At 30.3% G+C, this 22,318-nt stretch overlaps 1 protein-coding gene across 1 annotated transcript; it reads right to left on the minus strand.

Moving 5' to 3' along the window:
- Positions 1–1,634: 1,634 nt before the first annotated feature.
- On the minus strand, positions 1,635–18,349 carry LOC146992997 (hemocyanin E chain-like). Its single transcript, XM_085809424.1, has 9 exons — positions 18,095–18,349; positions 14,866–15,083; positions 12,397–12,602; positions 9,891–10,287; positions 9,605–9,733; positions 8,641–8,775; positions 8,345–8,531; positions 4,973–5,196; positions 1,635–2,009 (listed from the first exon to the last, which is right to left on the minus strand). Exons 1-9 carry the CDS (start codon positions 18,288–18,290, stop codon positions 1,824–1,826), a joined length of 1,878 nt encoding a protein of 625 aa, XP_085665550.1. The 5' UTR covers positions 18,291–18,349; the 3' UTR covers positions 1,635–1,823.
- Between the last annotated feature and the right edge of the window lie 3,969 nt (positions 18,350–22,318).

A 22,318-nucleotide genomic window follows, 5' to 3' on the forward strand; every position in this document is an offset into this window, starting at 1 on the left:
TGATTTTTCTCCAAAAGATTTATGACAACTCTTAAAATTCCATGAATCTGATGAATGTATTAGAAGTATCGAATTGCCGAATTCCTATCGGTATGTCCGAAAACATGGGAAACAGAGCTTATTACGACTAACAATTCGCTCAATGTGATCAAAATATTGTAGAATAAATATTTAAACTGAAATAAAATCGCACAATAAAGTCAAAATAGATTTCAAAAATTTCCATATGGTTTAACAGTTTATAACTTCCGGATCCTATGACAGAAGCAACAGTAGTAGTTGTAGAAGTAGTAATAGTTTTAATACACAACATAAAAAATCCAGAATTATGTGGAAATGTCACCACGTAAGGAATTCACTTGGTTTCGATTACTTGGTTGGAATAACTTGGTTTCGATTTCAGTCAACCAGTTACGAAGCAAACTTAGTTTAACATAAATTTTGAATAACTCTATAGATTATATGGGCGATTAGACACAAGTCCTTTTCTTAAATTTCCTAATACATCTACACTAATCTAAGGCCGCTATTCCAAATTCAGTATTCTAAATTTTACATTCGCATGTTCCCTTCCAATAAAAGATGCTCTCCTAGTATTAAGTGCAGAGCATCAGTCAAATAATTCCCAGAAACGTTATGAACAATTTATAAATGAAAGACATTGTGAACAATTCATAAACAAACTCTTGCATTTTCCTAATTAAAATGTTGTGAAAATACCCGTTTATATTACGTTGCTCGTTATATTTATATTAAACTAGTTAACTTCCATTGCTCTTTTGAAGGATATTTCTCTCGTCGTTTTATGTTATCAAGACAGTTGGTAAACGTGATCACAATTAAGCAACGCCTATTTTTAAAAATATAAAATATGTAGTCTTCCTAAAGTTTAGCAAATTTTGATTAGTTACTTAAACTCGTTGTTTGACTGCTTGTTAAAGGGGAATATCTTCGAAATGTAATTTCTGTATAAGTAGGAGAATTAAAAAAAGTTCAAAGAAAAATTCAAAAATTATAGTTATGGTTTATTCTTTTCTGGCGAACCTTGATAAATTTCCACGTTTGTTGAAAATATCTGTATCCGTACTTATTTGTAGGAACATATATTAATAAAGCTAGTAGGTTTCAATCATGACTGAAACAGTGTTCCCTCTAATGTAAAATGCATTTCCCGAAATTAATTAAGTTAAATATAATTTTCTAAGGCCTTTTTAATTCATTCCTGAGTTTTAGTTATTTTGTATTGTTATAATTTATCAGATTAACTATTCTGTATTTTATTACAGCCATGTACAATAAACTTGAATTCTTGAAGTTTATCAATGTAAAAGGAACTATTCACTGCAATATGTATACTAAAAAAGGAAATACTTATTTTCATGGCTAAAACTTTCTAGTTACTTTATCTTCCCAATTTTACAGTTGTGTCGTATATGATGCCACACTCATCTGATATTTGATGTAATGTAAATGTTTTACAGGATATATGCGATAAAAAAGGCAACTGAACTTAAATTACGTAATACCATTTTACTAATGTATGTGCCAAGGTACATATGTTTAAATAAAATGCATTTCTATGAATTTAAATAGACATTATAAGTAATGACATTTCCAGAAAATAAAAGCAAAAGTACGTCTGATTGATATTTTATTCCATCAGTGTTTTACAAACTGAATTTTGTTTTCAAACTATTATGTAAATTTTCATGAAATTTTACAAAGTATAAATTTATCTATGTTTACATCCTTAATTTGCAAAGTCTTTTCGCTGTAGGTTATTAAAGATTTCCCGGGGTATGAAACTGTTTTCGTTGTTTAAATTAAACTTGATGTTTGATCTTGACGTCAGTGCAGCTCATGTTATCCACCAGGAATTCAGCGAGTGTACTGGCTGTGATGACTCTGTCGAATGGGAATCCCATGGGTTTCTTGTCTGGATACAATTGGTCCTTTGCACCACAGTAACTGATGGCATCAACACAAACACCGTCACTTTGTCCTTCAATCTAGAAGAAACAATTAAATCAATTAAATGTTTTTGGCTAATCTTTAAATTTGAGATTTTTATTTTTTAAGACATTTTTAATTTCAAAGTAATATACTCTTCAAAAGTAAACTTTTATTTTATTTCTGTTTATTAATAACTTTATTAATAACTTGGATATTTAATTCTGCAAACATTTTTGTATATTTAATTTCAGCTAACTTCCCATTTTTCCTTAAAGTTGATCATCCAAAGAACTTATTTCTTTGCTTCCAAGAAACAATGTTTATTTTATGCTGGAAAATCTAGTTATTTGATAGTTTTATATCAGTTTGATTTTAAAGGCTCTTTTATACCCTTAGATAAGTATTTCCTCAATTGTAATCAGTTTGAAAGCAGGCAATTTTACAGGAATTTTAATAATAATAATTAAGAAGGAGCAAGTAATAGCAATAAAACACATTCCTAATATTATTTAGCTCTCTTGCGTAGTTTGAAGTTATAATTTTGTACTACATATTACGTTCTACAGCCGGTTTCCGGTCAAGGCTGTCTCGATCAGCCTCTACTATCTTGACCTAATCAACGCCACATTCCTCCACCTATTGACATCTATGTTCTTTAACCCCTTTTCCACATTGTCTATACACCTCGTGCGTGTCTTATCCTCTTTTCCTCTGGCTTTTGCATCCTCCATGGGCTTTTGTAATGTCAGTTTCTTCACTGGGTTCTCATCTCCATATCTGAATATATTGAATATATGGCTTAGCCATTTAGTTGAGAGATTTTTAATAACTTTTATTATATTTAGTTCTCTAAATTTTTGCTGAAGATCAAAATTATATTTTATTTTCCACATTCCATTTTCACTTACTACTGCAGAAATTCATCTGAAAATCTTTTGTTCAAATCTCATTTCTCTCTTCATCTGCTTTATTCATTGTCCAGCACTCAATTCCATACAACACTATAGGTCATACTAAGGTCTTATACAACTGTATTTTCAGTTTCATTGTTTAAGTATTTTGATTTAAACTGGTTTTTCAGAAAGAAAAGCATTAATGATAATATTTTGTCGTTATACTGTCAAAATATTTGCTCATGATTGTAAATATATTCAACATATAATTTACAAGTGGCTAAATCAAATGATCTCTTCAATTTATTAAATACATTCTGCATTTTGGAGCAGTTTAAAGAACGGCGTATTTTTTAGAAATCTTAAAAGTTTTGAATGGAATGCCTGTAAATTACGTACACAGTATTCCTATAAAGCAGGGTTCCTTAAACATTTTTCAGTCACGACCTCTTTTTATCACTGAGAGTTTTTCGCGACCCACAGGGCTCCGTAATATTTACGAAAATTTTGTGCGACCCCCATTAAAATTGCGCAAATCCGACACACGCGTGTGTGAAACTGTCAATTTCTTCACTTGTACTGTAATATACTATTGCAGTTTTTGGTCATTGACTTTAATTTCTAATTTTAAGACACAGAACAATGTGAAAATTTTAAATAATTAACAGACGAAATGACAGCGTCACGTGCAAAGCAAGTAAAATGAACGTTTCTATTATAAAAAGAATGCGTCGAAACGTTTTCCTTTTTTCTTTGTCTGTATTGTCTTATCTTTATCAATTTTCAGATACATTGTCGAAAAATACTTGGTAAATGTAAAATTATTATAATAAGTTAAAGAAATATCAAAATTGCTAAATTTTTAGCGACCCCTTGCTGCAGGTCCCGCGAGGGTCGTGACCCACAGTTTAAGAAAGTGTAATGGAATATAAAGGAACGTAAATGTCCTGAGGGTCGTGACCCACAGTTTAAGAAAGTGTAATGGAATATAAAGGAACGTAATTTATGTAGAATAGAAAATCGCGCATAGTTATTAACTAAAAGCAGTAGATATGAATTTTCATAGACATTTTATCAGGCTATAAACTCAAAAGTCAGTTCAGTCTCTATTACTTATTTGCAAAACTTGTTTATTTAGAATGATTACATGCTGCTTGTTTCTGTCTATGGTCTCATATTAAAATAGAAACCTGTATTTAAGTATTTCGTTCGTAATTTAAAAAAAAAGTGTTGAAATTAATTTCTACATCTTAAGTTTATTAAAATACTGCTACTAATGATATTTTATGAATCGGAAATTGTTTGATTTCTGGAAAGTTATGTACCCATTATTTATGTTATAAACCTTTATGCAATGTATGTGCATTGTCCATAGAAAACAGCAAAATTTTAACGTTTTGTCTGCAATTATTTTTTTAAAAAGCCTATAATCTAAAACTTACAGTAGCTGACTGCAAACTACTTGTATATTTTTGCAAATAAAACAAAAGGAAATACATGAAAAACATATGAATGAACCAATCTAATTTAAATAGATCGTAAATAGCCTATCTTAATATAACGCAAATAATATTAAAAAAAAGAAGTTTTTTTAATTAGTTTAGATAAATTGCATTGAAGTAACTTGGAAATTAAGATCAATAAGCATTTATTCTTAAAATACTCTCTAAAAATGATGATGTTGTTTCAAAGAATTAAAAGCTTTCCGATGATGGAAAATGGTTATTCTTTTACAAATTTCTTATTTATTATCAAAAGCAAGTTCCGTTAGAAATTCTCTTTAAATAGCACAAGAAAGATTTTTTATCGGAAAGTTATAAAATTGAGGGGGGAGGTTAAGTCCGTATTCAAATTATTTATCAGCTCTCCGTTACATAAGTTAATGGAGTTCTAGTTATGGTTTCAGTAATCTTGTAATAAACGTTTTAGTTTAGTTATTAAGCAGTGCTTTGTCAAAAACTTCTGCTCGATAAAGGAAGAAAAGAGTTTTTAACTACGATAGTGCTTTGTTTTAGGCCACTTTGCTCTCCTTTAGGCCACTTTAAATAAATTTTAAATCTTAACAGGAAACCTCAGTGCAATTTTGTTAAATTTCAGCTCTATTAAGAATGAATATAGTTGCTTACTGCATCTTGAGCGTAGTCAGTTAATATAACGAAAAGGTCAAACTCAGATCCCTTGTGGCTACCACGTGGGATAAGCATGTGTTCAGGCCATCCACAGCTACAGAACTCTGTTGTGTTTTCACTGACGCCTTCACCCTTGAGTAACTTCTCGAAAGTATGAGTCTCAGATACTGTCACGCTGGATAGACGATGATCTCTGGTGATTACATTCTTGCCAGGAGTCACTAGAATTTAACAATATGCAGTTAATTAATTTTGGAGTTGAAATCATAAAAATATTATGAAGCAATCAATTACAAAACAGGCAAATATATATGTATGTTATCTCTCACATAAATATTTGTAGCGCTGTTAGATTTTTTAAGTATTCAAAAAACTGGAAACATCAGCTATGCCTTCCCCGAGATTCAAAACCCATATTTTCCGATTGCCAGTCGGTCTTGTTACCAATTACACCCAAAAATCACGCAGTGGAAAAAGCAAAAAATTCTTTACTTGCTTGGCATTCAAATAAACATTTTTAGTCATTTTTCATCTTTACAGCTTCAGCCGCTTCTTTATTAATCGGAAATTTTTAAGTAGCTAGAGAAAAGCAAATTCGTCAATACCTAAAAAAATACATTTTTATTTAAAATTACTCACAAGAAATACTATCTTAGGAACCTACTTCTCCAACTCTAATTCCACATACGAAAAGCATTTTGAAAAATAAATGCAAACATAACGCAGTTCATTTTCAAACCTTTAGAATTTAGAAGCGCTAGATGTAGAATTATGCTTATAGCCATAATTACAATGCATAGTTAGGAGTATGAATGCGCAGAATTGGGTTTAAATATATGTTCAGAAGTCTCGCTGTAAAATTATGCTTAAAATACGTACTTTAGATCAGGGCTTAAATTGCGCCGGAGCCCACAGGAGCCTGGCTCCGGTACTTCTTAGTTTTGGGGATAATTTATAACTTTAGCCGGAGCGCACCGGAACCCTAAATAAGAACTTCTTTTATGTAACTGAATAATTTCAGTAGAAATTTGATCTTGAAAACTTTATTTTTACTAATAAAATTGCTTATTAAATTCTAATTTATCTCTTTGCGTTTTATTAAATTTTAATTACGTTAACCATTATTTAATTACATTAATAATGACTTATTTAATTTTTTTAATTGTTAACGATTTTATTTGTCATCTTATTCTTTATTTATTCTTGTTCCTCTTCCCTGAAAGTCTTCTATAGGGCTCCGGTACTTCTAATTTTTGAAATTAAGCCCTGCTTTAGATTGTAGTTATAGAGTTGAGCCTAAATATATAGTGTAGATGTAGAAATATGCTTTTTATTTTGCTTGAAAAAATCAAAACTTTGAGAGATCACATGTTAAAGAATTGCGTACTTTTCCAAAATGATGTAAGTATCCTAATTTAAAAGGAAAATTGCAAAACTTCGCAAAAATTCTCGAGATGTACATAACGCACTTGATTAAAGATGTTTACTGAAAGTCATAAATGAAGGTACCCGTCCTCTTAAGTCAGATAAGCGACCAAACGTTTTATTCAAATAAACAAACAAAAGATATTTATTTTGCAAACCAATCCTTACCTTAATAATTAAGGTATTAATTAATTAATCCTTACCTTAATAATTAATTAGTCCTTACCTTAATAAAATCTTAAATCTCCTTGAAAAGTTTTGGATTAACTACTGGCAGTATTGTACATTCGTAATCATTATATTAAATCTACGAGAATATTCTCATGCTTTTGGAAATATTTTTTACAGAAAATACATTATCACACATAGATTAATTTTTTTTTAAGTTGGCAATATAATAGCGCATATTTTCAGGCAAGCATTTACGTTTACCAAAATTGCATCGATAAGTAAAATTTTGTTCTTTTTATTAAAATTACAACAATCGAAAATAGGATTTGTTCCTGCATTGTGTTTCTGAAGCAAATAATCTCCTGAAAATAATAAAAGACTGTAAGCAATTTTCTCCTTCCTTACCGCGTGCCTTCGTGTCGTAGTTGGAAGCATGTCCAATGAACAAAAGAAAAGTCCGGAGTTCGAATCCCAGAGAGAGCATAGCTCGCTTTCTCTCGTTTCTCGCCCCAAAAAGTCTAACTAGACTCTACTAGATAGATATTTACATAGCACTGGTTTAACGATTAATATATATGAAACTTAGTATGAAAGTAAGTATGAAAAACTTTCATGTGGTACTTATTTAATTAATGACCTTACAGAAGTTTTAGGAATTTGTTTGGAGCAGGAAACACAAAATATCATCTATGCTCTTGCCGAGATTCGGACTCCGGATCTTTCCATTGCCAGTCAAATGTGCTATCACTTACACCAGCAGAGTACGCAGAGGGAAGACAAAACTTTTTTATGCTCACCCCCACTTAAAGAGCGACTGGGGAGGGGGAAGAGAAACCTAGTGGGCAAAAGTCAGTTCGTGAAGAATCGTGATTCACCTCATTTTTAGTCGGGTGCCACTTTAGAGCTATCAGACAGTCCCTCGCTAGCTTAGGTAACACACTTTTACCAGTCAATTCAGTTACTTTAAGAATTTTCAGAACTTGCTCTAGGATTTGTTTAATGATCGCATATAAGGACATTTTCTTAGGCAGAGCTTTGAGAAAAATGCTGGGCTTTCGAGGTCTTCTCTTTATTTTATCTCAGTTTCTTCTTCTTTTTTTTAACAAAGCAAGTGGTCTTTTTAACATGGCCAATAAAAGTATAAATTATACAATTGCTTATCATATTTACAAGTATTGATAAAAACTGCTTATCATATTTACGAGTATTGATAAAAATTGCTTATCATATTTACGAGTATTATCATTAAATACAATTAACTTTACACTCTTATTTCGCCATTAATATTCTGTACCTTGGCAAGTAGGAAACGTGAAGCTTATTTCTCGTTATTTATAACTCAAATCTCAAGAAGAAATGTGGACAGTTTTTTTTAATCTTTACAGCTTTTGAGGAAACTTTTATTGAAATTAATCCTGTTTAAGAGATAGGGTTTTTTTTTTTTTTTTTTTTTTTTTTTTTTTTTTTTTTTTTTAGTACTAATAATATAACGCTGTGAACTTGGGTTGGCGGATCAATTAATTCGAAAAATCTTAAATTTCAAAAATGCCATTTGTTAAAGCAGTAATTATACTGCCGTTAATAATTATATTGGTAATATATTAATAATTAATAAAAATTATGTGATAAGTCATTCGACTTAACATTTTTCCTGGAAAATAACACCTATGATTTTACGGAGAACTGTTTTCTTTTATATTTTGTACATTTTAATTTTCTTCATTTGCAATTTATATTTTTCTTATAAATGTTTAAGTTTAAAAAAAAACTTACATTCAGTGTGGAATTTGTCTAATTCAATGCACAATGTTCTCTGGTGTTCTGGGTCCAAGCGGTTACCTAACTCATCGTATTTGGGGCCAAGAAATATCCTGACTGTTGCTTCTTTGGGTCCTCCAGTCTTATTGTCAACGCTGATGTTGTAAGTAAATGGTTCATGGTCCAGATGTTGGTAACGTACCTAGGTTAATATGTTGAATTTACTAAAGAGATAGACAGTGAGCTTTTTCTTTTAGAAATGATAAAAACCATTAAAAAAGTGAGTTTGAAAAAAGTTTAGAATTCCTTACTTTGACTGAATGTTTGGTTCCAAAGTCAATACCATGTGTTAATTCCAAAACATCCGTCTTCATAAATGTTGTTACAAGGTTAGGAACTTTAGCATTTACTGTTACATTTACAACTTGAACACCGTCGAATTTGAGCTGCGAAAATGTTATAGAAAATTCAGAAAGAGAAAATACATAAATAGATAAAAGAATAAATAAACATACAATCAGGGAACTTTTCTAATAATCTTTGGATCTCGTAGAAAATAATGTTTCGTTATTGGTTTCTTATATGATTTTAATTTAATTACCTCACATTCGCAGGAACTTGGGAAAAAAATGCTTAAAATTTTGTACAAAAGAATTATATTTCTTAAAACGAAATTTATCGCCTTTGTTATTCAAAAATTGCAACTTGTTTTCCATTTATACATTTTTCCGAATGGAGACTAATTTATTCAGAGAAACAGATATTCACTTAATGCAAATTTTATTAGAAAAGGCTGTATAAATCTTTATAATCTTGTTAGCTTTCATTGCTTAAAAAATCTTTACATTCTAAGCTCAAAGTGATTTTGATCACAACTATAAAAAGAAAAAGTTTTCTTATTAACCTTATTTCAGTTCTTTGACAAGTACATTTTTATTCGTTATGACCTAATTCCAAGGAAAAACTAAAAAGTACCTATAGCAACTCCTGCTGGCATCACTGTATTACCAATTTAACCATATTATTACGTAAATTAATATCCTTTACTTGTGTGCTTAGCGACTGATGTTCGTTACAGTACTTACAATTTTAAAATAAATAATAGTGCTATTTACATGCATATTTTTGGAATATTTTACTTTTGGAATATTTTATTTTATGGGAAACAAATTTTAAATTTTTAAGAAAATTCAGTTTTAAATTCTTATGAAAATAAAAGTAATAGTTTAATACATAGAATTATTATAAATTTCTGTTTTCTTTGAGTGTACTTACTTCATCTGGTGTGTATGGTTTTAAAGTGGACTTGTACTCCTGGAAGATGTTATCAATAAACCTGTGGTACCTGTAGAAAATTGGATCACGAAGAGCAGTGGAAGTGTCGCTCATGACACCTGGGTTTTCCTGAAAATAGAATGATTTAGTGTAAGATTTCACAGTCCATTTCCAGATATTTTAATGAAATAAAAGTTGAGTATAGTTGTAGGAGATTAGTGAACTTCTGTTTACTTTTATATAAATATCATTTTCAAATTGCAACTAAAAATGCGAATTTATTTACATTGAATCTGCCATCAGGATCAGTAATTCTTGCCATCATGACATGTCCCCAGTTATGAAGACTTCCGTAAAACAACTTATTCTTAGATTCATAGCTGGATTCAACGATAGCACCTAAGATATCAATACCATTCTGTTCTGTCAATTCAACTCGTTGGTGGTTTTCGTCTTCAACGTATCCCAAGTGGATAGCCTCAATTATCCTTTCCCTCCAACGGATCATATCCTGGACATCAACATCTTTCAGGTCATGCAGATGGAATCCTTCTGGTCTTGAAGCATATTGCAGTCCACTGACTAGAGACGTTAAATGAGCGGAATAACCCTCCAATTCTTCTTCGAAGTTATGGAAAGGTATCATTCTCCTCATGCCATTAGAAAGTCGTTCGCAATCATATCTAAAATAAAAAAAGTGAAATTATATTAAATAAATATATTCAAAATCTTATTATTCTTACATGCTTGCTCTCATAATAACTCAGTAGATACAATCATTTAGCTAATGATGAGTCATTTAGCTTCTCAAGAATATTAAAATTAAAGTCAAGTTTTTTTTTCTATAGTCATTCTCCTTATTGAAAAGCGTCTCATATATTGCCTTACTCGGTTTTTCTACCAAAGTATTTGGTTTGTTCTTAAAGTACACATAAAATTCAATGCATGTTTTATACAGCCAATCCATAATAAAATATGTTGTGCTAAAATGACGGCTCTCTGAGGAAAACTTTTAAAATTTAGGATTCTCTGAGCCCTGCATTGCAGTATCTCACCTCTTAAAAGTTACGTGAAAACTCAAACCAAGATTAGTGTAAAGTAATTTAAATAAGGTTTAACAGTATTTCATTACATGAAGATGTGTTTCATTTGCTGCAGTTATTGTCCCATGTGTTTACATGAATCCTGAAAATCAATATTTTAAACTTATCTGTGATTTCAATACATATCCATTTAAGACTGTTGAAAATAGCAAATTAAAATACAATTAAATGGAAAAACATAGAAAGTTTTTGCAGTTTTTGCTCTCTATTGCTCTTAGCTCATACCCAAAACTGTGTAAATTAGCAAGTAACGTCTATTACTATCAAGAAATGAGCTTGGAGTTGTAAATGGGGCCCTAATCTTCAAAAAACGCTCATCAGTACTCTTACAGTAATTAATTTTATAGTGACCTATCTCAATAATCTCCTTCCAATTTTTAGGGTATAAGAAGTATCCCGGCTTAATTTTAGAGTTCTGACATATCGCAATCAATATTTATGTTAATTTGAAAATGCTAATTAGTTGGTTGATGGAACGGTTTGATAAATAATCATTATAAACTAAGAAACAGGAATTTGGAAATTCCTTCTATCCTTTCAGCATCTAAAATTATGAAATTATGTTTTGAGTCTAGAAAAGGTAATTTTTTTTAAGTGTTGCAATTAGAATAGGTAGATTCAATCAGGGACACATCAAAGCAAAGCTTTTATAGTCCCTAAGCATTTAAAAACATTTAAAGTGCATAACGCCTGTTTTTCCCCATAACGTTTTGCTCTTGGTCTTGGTTCAACTGCATTATACATTCCATAGTAAAACTGGCAAATAAAAATTCCTGTCTAGGCCCTCTTTCCTTCCTTAAGCACCTTTCTGTGATGCCCGCTTCTTTAATGCTGTAATGCTTTTCTTTAATGTTTATATTTTGCTTAATTAATAATTGATTAATCCATTTCTGAGTTTGATAAGGAATATATATGTTTTGCCAGACCATATAAGCATTGATAGTTTTTCAACATGTTTATTTTATTAATATACAAGTTTTTATCTTTTTCTCACTTTGATAGCTATTACGAAGATTCATTGACCATTAGAACAAAATAAAAAATAATACATATAGAGCAAATCGGATTAATCTCAGTTAAAAGAAGAATGCCTAAGAGAATTATAACAGCCATCGCATCGCAGTATGCAATAAAAGAGAAATTACAAATTTAAACGTAGCCATATTAATATAATCCCGTAATGCTATTTACAAAACCACATTCAGGCATTCTATATTCAAACACTACTGTTTTTCCCAACTCCCATGTAAACACGATATACATATTTTTATTTATTTATTTATTTATTTTTCAAAAACTGTTTCTCTCGTATTGAATTGAAGTACTTCTAAGCAGCAGCTCGATGCCATTTGCACTTAACTGCAAACTTTATTATTATTGTTATTATTATTAGTAGTAGTATTTGCCATTTGGGTTCTTTTTAATTCTGAATGTTTTTTGGAAAATATAATGACAGCACAGAAGAAAGAAAACAGGGCCTTTAAAAAAGACACAATGCTGTTCTATATATTTCTTTAGAATTCTAACTCCTTGTGGACCTAAAAATACGCTTCAAAGTAAGTGAGTACTTTAAAAGAACTAAAAATATATTATTTTAAGTATTAATTAAATAAAGATCTTTTTCACAAAAATGAATTCTCTAGCTACTATTTTTCATATAAGGTACAATGTTATTTTTTCTACATTTACCTGGCGCACATCTGTTGATGCATATAGTAGAAAAGTTCTCCTTTCCTGTCCTTAAGTCTGCCCATGACCTCTGGTCTCCATGTTGCTGGATAGACTATATGCCAGTGCCAATGATGGGCATTAGTCTCAATATCTTCTCGGAAATAGCTCATCTTATACTCTGGATCCAGAATGTTGCCGGTTGATTCAATCTCAACTTCGACATCCTAAATTAATTACATATTGTTTAATTTGTTTAATTATACACCTTAGAAACAGATACTTTTATCTAAGGGGCAGTGCCCTTTCATATGAAAATTCACAACAGTGAACTACTGCGAGACAATAAAGTAAAACCTATTTTGATAATAAATAAGAATCCTCCTTCCTAAGGAACAATATTTTTTCCTTTATGTCTTTTTCTCTCTTTAAGCATGCATCATTTTTCCCCACGTGAAGTTACTTTCATTATTTCCATGAATGTACTGGCGTGTATGTTTTTATCAAATCTCGTCAGCTGAATTTATCGTAAAAAATCTTTACTAAAAAATAATTTAATACTAAAATATCACTAGATATCATGTATTTGTGCTTAAACTTGTAAAAGGTGAATCTAATGTCTAACCTAACCACCAGCCGTTTAAAAAATTTAGCAGCACGTTTCAACTGAATGCAAAGTCATCATTATAAGCAAACTAAAACTTCACATTCAATTATACATACTCAGTTCTGTGTTTCGAACTCAGTTACGTAGATTAAATAAAATTACTGCAAATTTCAAGTAAATTATAGTTTTTTAAAAATGATGAAATTATTAGTTTAAAATTTTTTCTTAAATAGCCGTTTACGCACTATATTCATCTTACCTTACATCTAGGGAAACCATGTGGCTTATGATAATTGAAAAGCAAACCATATCGGCATCGTTTCTGAATTGATTTCAAACTACTTATTTATTTGCATAAATTTGCGTTTTCATATAAAAACTAGTTATTAAGTTTAGAAGAGATAAGTAAATTAAATGAATAGGAAACTTTTGCATATAAAGGAAATGCAGCACTGCTTCTGTGCCGTAGTGAAACCAACGAAGTAATTCGCATAAGAAATTGTATATTGGAAATTACGTCATGGGAGTACTAAAGAGATATTTTCAAAATCTCTTTATTCAGTTTTAATTCATCTTTTTAAATTCCACAGTTTATAAACATTAAGATGGGTTTAATATTTTACAGTATTTTTACATTTTTATCATTATATTGAACGTAAATTTGCTTACATAATTTTTTATTCAAATCTTAAAAGCTCTTTCGATTGCATCTAAGTAAGCTTCCCTATTTCTAATAAATAAAAGTAATAATACGTTAAGAATTAAAGAGCTTTTACTGTATTGAAGGAAATATTTAACGAGCAGGTTTTGCTAACATCATTTATCAGAAGAATATATGTGCGCCCATCTGGCTGATAATATACTTTGAAAGAAAAGAAGTTATAGCCATGATTTAAAATAAGTATGCAAAAAGCAAATTTATTTCCATCCGTTACTATTTTTTAAATATTATATTTCCCATGACCGCTTTTATTAGTTCTGATAATCGAGAACAATAACCTACATTTTGCGTATATTGTGTAATAGAGTCTATGAAACACCATAAGTAAATAAGTCAAAACACCATAAGTAATAGCTGTGGAAATAATAACCTACATTTTGCGTACATTGTGTAATAGAGTCTATGAAGTTAAAACAACATAAGTGATAGCTGTGGGAATGCTTAAATTGACTCATTTAAAGAAATAGTCACTTAAGATTGATAAATGAAGAGCATTAATACAAAATTATTAATTTTCTTTGTAATAATTTAATCTTTTCTTGTGAATGCTTCACCAGTTCATCATAAATAATATTTATCGTAATAAAATAAATTCTATAAATAAATAAAATAGTTGAAAATTCTACCAGTGAACAAACCCGTCATTTTTTCTCAACATTTCTATAACGAATCGATTAAGCGAATAGAAAATGAATAAAAATATAATCTTCTAGATATTAAATTGCTCGATGGTCATAAAAGCGTTTTTTCGTAAAAGCAACAAATAACCCGAATGAATAATGCCATAATTAAATCTACGCAAGTTAAGTTTTAATCTGGTCTGCCAAATTAAAACAGAGCTACATAATTATTGTGATTGAGTACTGGTAAGTAGAAGAGCCCAAGCTAAACGTTCTTAAATATTAAAAACAAATACTGACTTTTTTGTATCAGCAAAAATAACCTTTATATTAATTATAACTAAGAAATTCGTTCCTGCAGAAACGATCCAGAAACCAATAAAACGTACTGGGTAGTTTTGAAGATAATTTCTCTGCATATCAGTGGAGGATAAAAGCTAATGAAAGCCTGTTATCATTAGCTGTACTGATATGTAAAATAGGCCGACAATAATGAAGTTTTGGATAGCACATTTTATATTTTGGGCAGTGGAAAGTCTTACCTTGTCAGGATGGTTTGCAACTTCTTTTTGAGCCAGACTGATGGTTTCGGATGGAACAAACCTATCTGGGAAGATTTCTTGAATGGGTGGCATAGTGACTCCTTTGCAGTCATCGCGATGAAGAATAGCAACAGAGGCAGCATAGACGAAAAGGCCTTCATTTGCAAAGGATCGAGCTTGTTTCGCCAAGTTCATGAAATCATCGAAGTCCTTAGCAGCTAAAATAACAAACTCAGACAGTCAGAGATCGCAATAATATCCTTTGAACAAAATATGCATATTCAACCTAAACATTAAAACAACCTTTTAGCTAAAGGCACGAAAGAAATGATTATTTTCCCAAAAGATTTGCAAACATTACATTCATAATAGCAGAATTGCGAATATAAACTATTTAATGACAGGATAAGCTGTCAAGGGTATATTTCTGGTTATAATATCTTGTAAACTCCTGAAAAGTTTTAACTAAGGTCGATTTCATCAGTCATGGCAGGTAAATTCATGCACATTTAGAACATAGTTTGCTGTTAAAGTTTCAGAATATAGTAATGAGTATTGCTTCATTGAATATTACAATAAACGTGTTTAATTACCTAGAGGTCTAGTAAAATAGTTTCAAATATTAAAAATTTACCTTAATTTTGCAAACAGCATGCGAAGTCTTTTGATAGAAATTTTATTATTAGGTTTTTAACCTTTTTATTTCTTTCCAGTGTTTTAAAGAAGATGATAAAGGAAAGTAATATTGGTAAACAATATAATATGCATTTTTATAAGAAAAGCTCGAAGTCTGTCTGAAAGCGTTCTCTGAATAAACTATAATCCTATTAATTAATGTTATTATCTTTCTATTATTTTTTATTTCCCTTTCAACAAATTAGAATTTGTCGTAATTTGTTTAGACAGTATATAATATAGTAGCTTTTTATAGATTATAATTACATTCTATTTATTTTGCCAATATTTTGTGCATTATTCAGAATTAAATTCTTAGAACATTTAAAAATTCGCTGTTAAAAATAGAAATTTTATACTAATGAAGATTAAAAATTAAAAATGAGAAGAATAATTTATGGTATATATCTTTTATCTTTCATTGTTAAATTACTTCAATAAATTCTGCATTTGCTTCGCTTCGCTATGCAGCAAAAAGTAATCTAGTATGTTTAAGTTTATACATAATATTGTTTATTTGTATTATAGTTACATGATGCGGTTAAACTGGTTGAAACACGACAGTTTAGTTCCATTATGTACCTCAAGATACTAGTAATTAATTATATTTCTAAAGAATCTAAACTACTTTGCGATATTAATTTTTGTCTCTTATTACTTTATGAGGCCCACCAGCGGCCGAGTGGTAAAGTCGCTGAACACTGGTAGTTCGATCCGAGGTTCGAATCCCGCGAATGGACTGGCTGCATGGGTGTTTTCGTGGTTTTCCCCATGTGTAACGTGTATACGAGCCAGTTTCCCTTAGAAAGTCCTCCACGAAGGCATCCCTCCCCTTAGGCAGATAGCCCTAGTGTGCTTTGCCATAATTAAATACACCACACCACATCTTATTACTTTATGACTATCTTATCATTTCATCATACTTATGATTCCTTGTTATGATAACTTCTGTAACCTGTTAAATTATAAAAGATTTAAAATCATTTACATCAACTTAATGTCTATTCATATATTTTTCCTGCAGGATTTGAAGTTCGGATTTCTCCGAAACTTAAAAGTAATTGTTCTAATTCGTAGACAATGCAGATTCAGGTTCTGTTATTAGCTGTTTACCAAGTCTTCAGAAACATGACTCTTGCATACATATGCGACATTCTACAGTATTTTCTAATTTCTAGAACAATACATTAAAGAAGAATCTTAAATAACTCTCATTGCTTCAAAAGCATCTTTCAGTCAGTTCTTAAATGAGCTTTTAAATAAACCTGTCATAATGAGGAAATGCAACAATAAAAATCGCTTTATCTGAAAAGAATTTTAAAGACGCTTTGTGATTTTTGAGATTAGCCTTCTAACTTTATATACTTTTTATTATCAATATAATTACATTAACTAATCATAAAGGTAAATTGCCGGACTTGGTAAGATTTTATAATCACTTTGACAAGTAGACAAGTATTATTATGAAGCATTCAGTATCACTTATATTGTAATTGATATCAATTAACATAACTGAAATCATACGGTGCACATATATAACTAAACTGAAGTATACGGGTGCTGTTGGGTTAACTAACTTATTTTCCTCCCATACTTTGTTACATTAACTAATGTATTTTCCTCCTATTGAAAATAAAATTGTAGTCAGCTACGATAACTGAAAGATTTTGCATATCAAATATCAAATAAATATAAATAATCAACTGAGATCCTTCTTGAAGTAATTTTGCGTTAATTTCTTTCTCCTTTTTAAATATGATGCCCTAAACATTTACTGGTGAGTAGTCACTGCTGTAAATGCTGGAGTAAATTAATGCGCAATAGAGAAAGGAAGCTTAAAATGTGTATTTATTTTTTATTTTATTTTTTAAACTCGCGACAGATTCTTAGCTATATGGTATAGATTTAATTGATTCCGCATTCTGATATTCAGTGTAGAAAGGCGTATATTAAACAAAATGATCTTTCCCTGCATCGACTTTCAAGACTGAGACCCAAAATATTGTAAAAGTAGTACTAGTTTAAAAAGTTTCTCATTTTATAGAATAAGCAATAACCAGTTTACATGGTAATCCATAGAAATAAGTATGCGATTTTGCTACTTCCATCAGTGCAACTGCTACTGGTATAAATTTAACAGACTTTCAGGGATCGTAATGGTATTTTATTTTATTTATTTTAAATTTCTTTCATCATCGTAAAAGTATATTCTAATAAAACTTGCCGTAAATAACAAATCTGTAGTTTTTTTTTTTTTTTTTTTTTTTTTTTAAATGAAATAACTGGTACCTTGAAATAAGGTATAAACTGTTCTATATATTTATTCACGGAAATTGATCCCTTTAAGCTGCAGAATTCTTGATTAACTAAGAATTTGTGTGAGAAAGACTTTTGTAAAGTCTTGTTGCATGTTTCATTTGCTATCTGCGAAGTAGACATTCTCATTCTCCCTTCTATCGGAGAACGAATAAAGTAAAATACAGGAAACCAAATATATGAACAAATCGTTAATTCATGCACAAAGTAGTTATAGACATATAACTGAAGTACTTACAATGAAGGATTTCGTATAGTTTTGTTGCCTCCGTCAGGTGTTTCTCGTGGAAACATGAGAAAAGCTCTCCCTGGGCCAATTTTCCAATCCCCTTTAGTCTAGCATCCCTCTGGTCGACAGGCACTGCAGTTCGGCTTACAGTGGTCAGGTGCTCGAACAGGCTGCAAACGCGCTGCTGCTTTTCTTTGACGGACATCGTCGGCTTCAGAGGGTAACTGGACGATACAGAGGTCGAGAGCTACCGAGCAAGATGGCTGAGACTTTTTCGGACAAGCTTTTTATATGCTGGCTGTAGTTTCCGCTTCGATATTCTTACGGGAAAGGCAAATTTCTTTGAAGTGTTTGTCGCTTTTTCTTAGTCCGCTGCATGGATGAGCTATTATTAGATAAAGCGATAGCGGAAAATCATTTGCAGAAGTTTTCTGCAGGATTTTATTAGAATTTTCTTTTTGTTATTAACGGATATCGCAGTAGCTATTATAAATTCCTTATTTTAAATCTTGAATCACTTATGCATTTGAGGTTATTATTATTATTATTATTATTATTATGTAAGTGTATAAATTTAAAAAACAACAAATGAGAGGCTGGCATTATTTCGCCTTTGAAATAAACTGCGAAAAAAATGCTTTAATCAAATTATAATGCATTATTACTTCGAATTCCCTAAGTTAAAATGTAAACTGACACATAGAAATAAAATTCACTTTCATATATATTGGTAGCTATGTTTTAAAAATATCATTCAAAACACAATCGTTCAGTTAATGGATGGCTCAAACTACGCTGACGACTCGTTTCATTTGGATGTAAGAGTTTGAAAACAAGTGTGTTTTTATTTATAAGTAAAGCATTTATTTAAACTAAACTACTAATGTACTTCCCCAAAACCATTGAAAACATGAACAATGTGCAAATGGGCTCAATATGCTTAAACTTTTAACTGTCATGCCCGAGAAAATCTCGGGCACAGCACTGGTGTTCGAAAATGTCACGCCCGAGAATTACTCGGGGTAATTTTTTTTTTTTTTTTTTTTTTTTTTGTTTTTTGTTTTTTGTTTTTTGAGTGCATCGTATTGTTATACCCAAATATATATCGGGATACGCTTATTTCGGCTTCATCTCTCTGTCAAACCCGACTGTATCTCGTGAAAAGTTAATGTGCGCTCAGTTCAATAGATGCCAGCACTTTATTGAAGATTTCAAAGGTTAGAGGTTATAAGTTCTTTGGTTCAAAGTGCACGGGATCTTTTTGTTGTAAAATGGCGTCCAGTTCTTTGAAATGTTATATAGATGATTTAGATTCTTCAACCGAAGATGAAGGATGTGTGTTTGATGAGCAGTATTCATGATACTTCCATGGTCAGCCTCAAAAATAAAAAAAAATGAAGATATACTCAAGCCGAAGATTGTTTCTGACTACAGTCTAACTATGGGTGGTAGATCGCTGTGATCAGGAAATATCCTTTCATCCAACAATCCGAAAACGTCAGAAAAAAATATTATAAAAGGATATTTTTACATTTACTAGACAAGGTACTTTGGAACTCATATTTACTCTATAAAAATGTAGTTGGGATACATTTTTAGAATTTCGAATCCAAGTTGTAGAAGAGCTTTTACTTAAATATGATGATGCAGCTTTTGGACAAAAGAATGTTGGCATACCACCTACAAGAGATAACCCTGCCCGTCTTACTGAACTACATTTTATTTCCCATATTCCTCTTACTACTGTGAAACGTGATCCTACAAGACAGTGCAAAGTGTGTTGTTCGAAAAAGGATAAAAATGGGAAAAAGATAAAGAAGGAAACACGATTCTGATGTAGTGATTGTGGAGTTGGTTTGTGCTTGGAAAAGTGTTTCCAGTAATACCACACAAGACTGAATTACTGAACTACTAATAGGTATTCACTTTTATTAATTTATTTTTTTCATTTATTTATTTTTAGAAAATAATTTATTTTTTTCATTTTTAGATAATAATGCTCCACTAGAAGCGAACTTTACAACTGCCATGTTGAGTGGCAGCCGCCTCAAGCAAATATGCTGTGGCTACAAAACTTTAAAAATTTTACCCATGTACTTCAAAATATTAATTTTTAACTACTTAAGTATATTTTATTTTGTACTATACATTTGATTTTTTCAATAAAAAAATTTGACAATTTGTGTACCCAAATCATCAAAATAACTTGACAGTTAAAGGGTTAAACAAAATTAGTGGTGGTATTTTATTTTCTGAATCAGAATAATGTCAAGTGAAAATTAAAATTTAATCTACAAAATAAAACTTAAAGTTTCTTATAACATTGGAAACTATTTGCATACAAAATAGCTTTCCTGACAATTATGTATGGGTTTATTGGATTCAATTATATACCTTCTATGTATTAAAAATAAATATATGCTTAATACGTTAAAACAACAAATGTGTAACTAAATTACAAATTATCTTCAGTACAATTTATTAAGATATACCTACAGAAAACTCTTTAATGTCAGTTTAAGACTTATCACATTGCATACATTCTGAGGTATTGCAATGAACAAAATTTAAGCTCGATTCCACTTACATAGAATCATCATATGCCGTTTTTCAAAGTTATAAATTCGGAATTTCAGTTTTTATTCTATAAAAATTCTAGTTCTGCTGCTAACTGACACAAAATTTTCTTGCTTGAGGATTTTAACATGTTCCAAAGATAAAACCCCATTTTTCAAACAGATTTTATGTTCTTCGCAGTCCCAAACTATTTATAAATCCAATAAATATGAAAATTACACTGATTTTTTTTAATTATTATTATTATTATTGCGCGTAATATGATTAACGATAATAGATCCTTGACACTTTGCATTTATTGGAAATAAAAATAAAAAGCCAAATTAAAGAGATCTTTCTCCCAAAGTGCTTTTTAACACTCTAATAAAAATATTACTGTAATATACATGTAATACAACTTTTATCCAATAACAAAATCGTATTAAGATAAAAATCAGCATTTTTTTATATTCGAAACTTTTAAATCTAAATTTGTTTTAAAATTTGGACATATGTAGAGAATCTGTGTGACACAAAATTAATGTCATTCCAAGAGTTTTTTTTTTTTTTTAATGAAAGCATGCATATTCAACTCGTATATACGAGCATTCTTTGATCAAATTTTAAATTTCAAAAGTTCCATAGAAACACATGCCAATTTCGTAGAAATTTTCATTTCAATACTGAGCCATGTGACTTCCGTAATACTTATGCTATTTAATTAATGTTTTTCACTTGAACATGAATATACGCTCATAGATTCAAGTGGAGCTTACTTACAGCAATGGTAGCTTTGTGTTAACTTTTCATGACATTTCACTTTTTATCTTGCTTAGTATTATCTTATTTTTTGCTTCCTGTAAATTTCTAAGCATTTTTTTCCCAATTAAAGAAGCTTATTTCGAATTTCATTCTGCAGATTTTCTAAAATTCTATTTAAGAAAAGAGTAAGCGATTTTAATGGGAGCCTTTTTTTGTATGAATAAAATCTATTCTCCGAAGCAATTTTTGACCTCAGGAAATAGTGACATTCATCTCTTATCAAAAAGGTCTGTAAAGTAAAAAAGAAAATTCTCTTGAGCTCTGAATGGATTTTGCTTATTTTTTTCTTTAATCATTCGACATAATCTATTTTTATCAAGAGGAATACAAGTAAATATCCTGTTTCTATTTTCTATCTGTTATAAGTATAACTGTTATGTACAGTATTGCTGTTCGGTGTAATCAATCACATTGCTCGATAATGCTATTGTATGACCACTGAGAGGATTTTTGAAAGCTCTTATTTAGAGCTTAAATATAGACAATGTAATGTTAAACTAACGGTTTATTCATATAAGTATTAATGAGTTATTACGTTAATTGTAAATGATTGGTCAAAGCATATAAAATTAATTTGATTTAGAGACTTACGTTTGGGAAGGTGTTTTTGAGGAATATTGTCTTGCGTTATTTATTTTGCAAGAGGGAAAATCACCCCAAAAAAAATTCGTGATGTCATTTCATTCTGACAGGAATCGAAACCCAGACTACAGAGCAATAGACCTTTGTGGGTCGGATGCGCCTTTGTGCAAAGCTATGTTTTAACGCCCCCACCAATAAAACAGAATATGAAAATCATAGTGAAAGTAATTCCAATAAATTTTTATTTATTTTGAATACAAGTATAATATATAC

Source organism: Stegodyphus dumicola, chromosome X2 (genome assembly GCF_044657685.1).
Source record: "Stegodyphus dumicola isolate Sdum_Otavi_A_Nest chromosome X2, ASM4465768v1".
NCBI lineage: Eukaryota > Metazoa > Arthropoda > Arachnida > Araneae > Eresidae > Stegodyphus > Stegodyphus dumicola.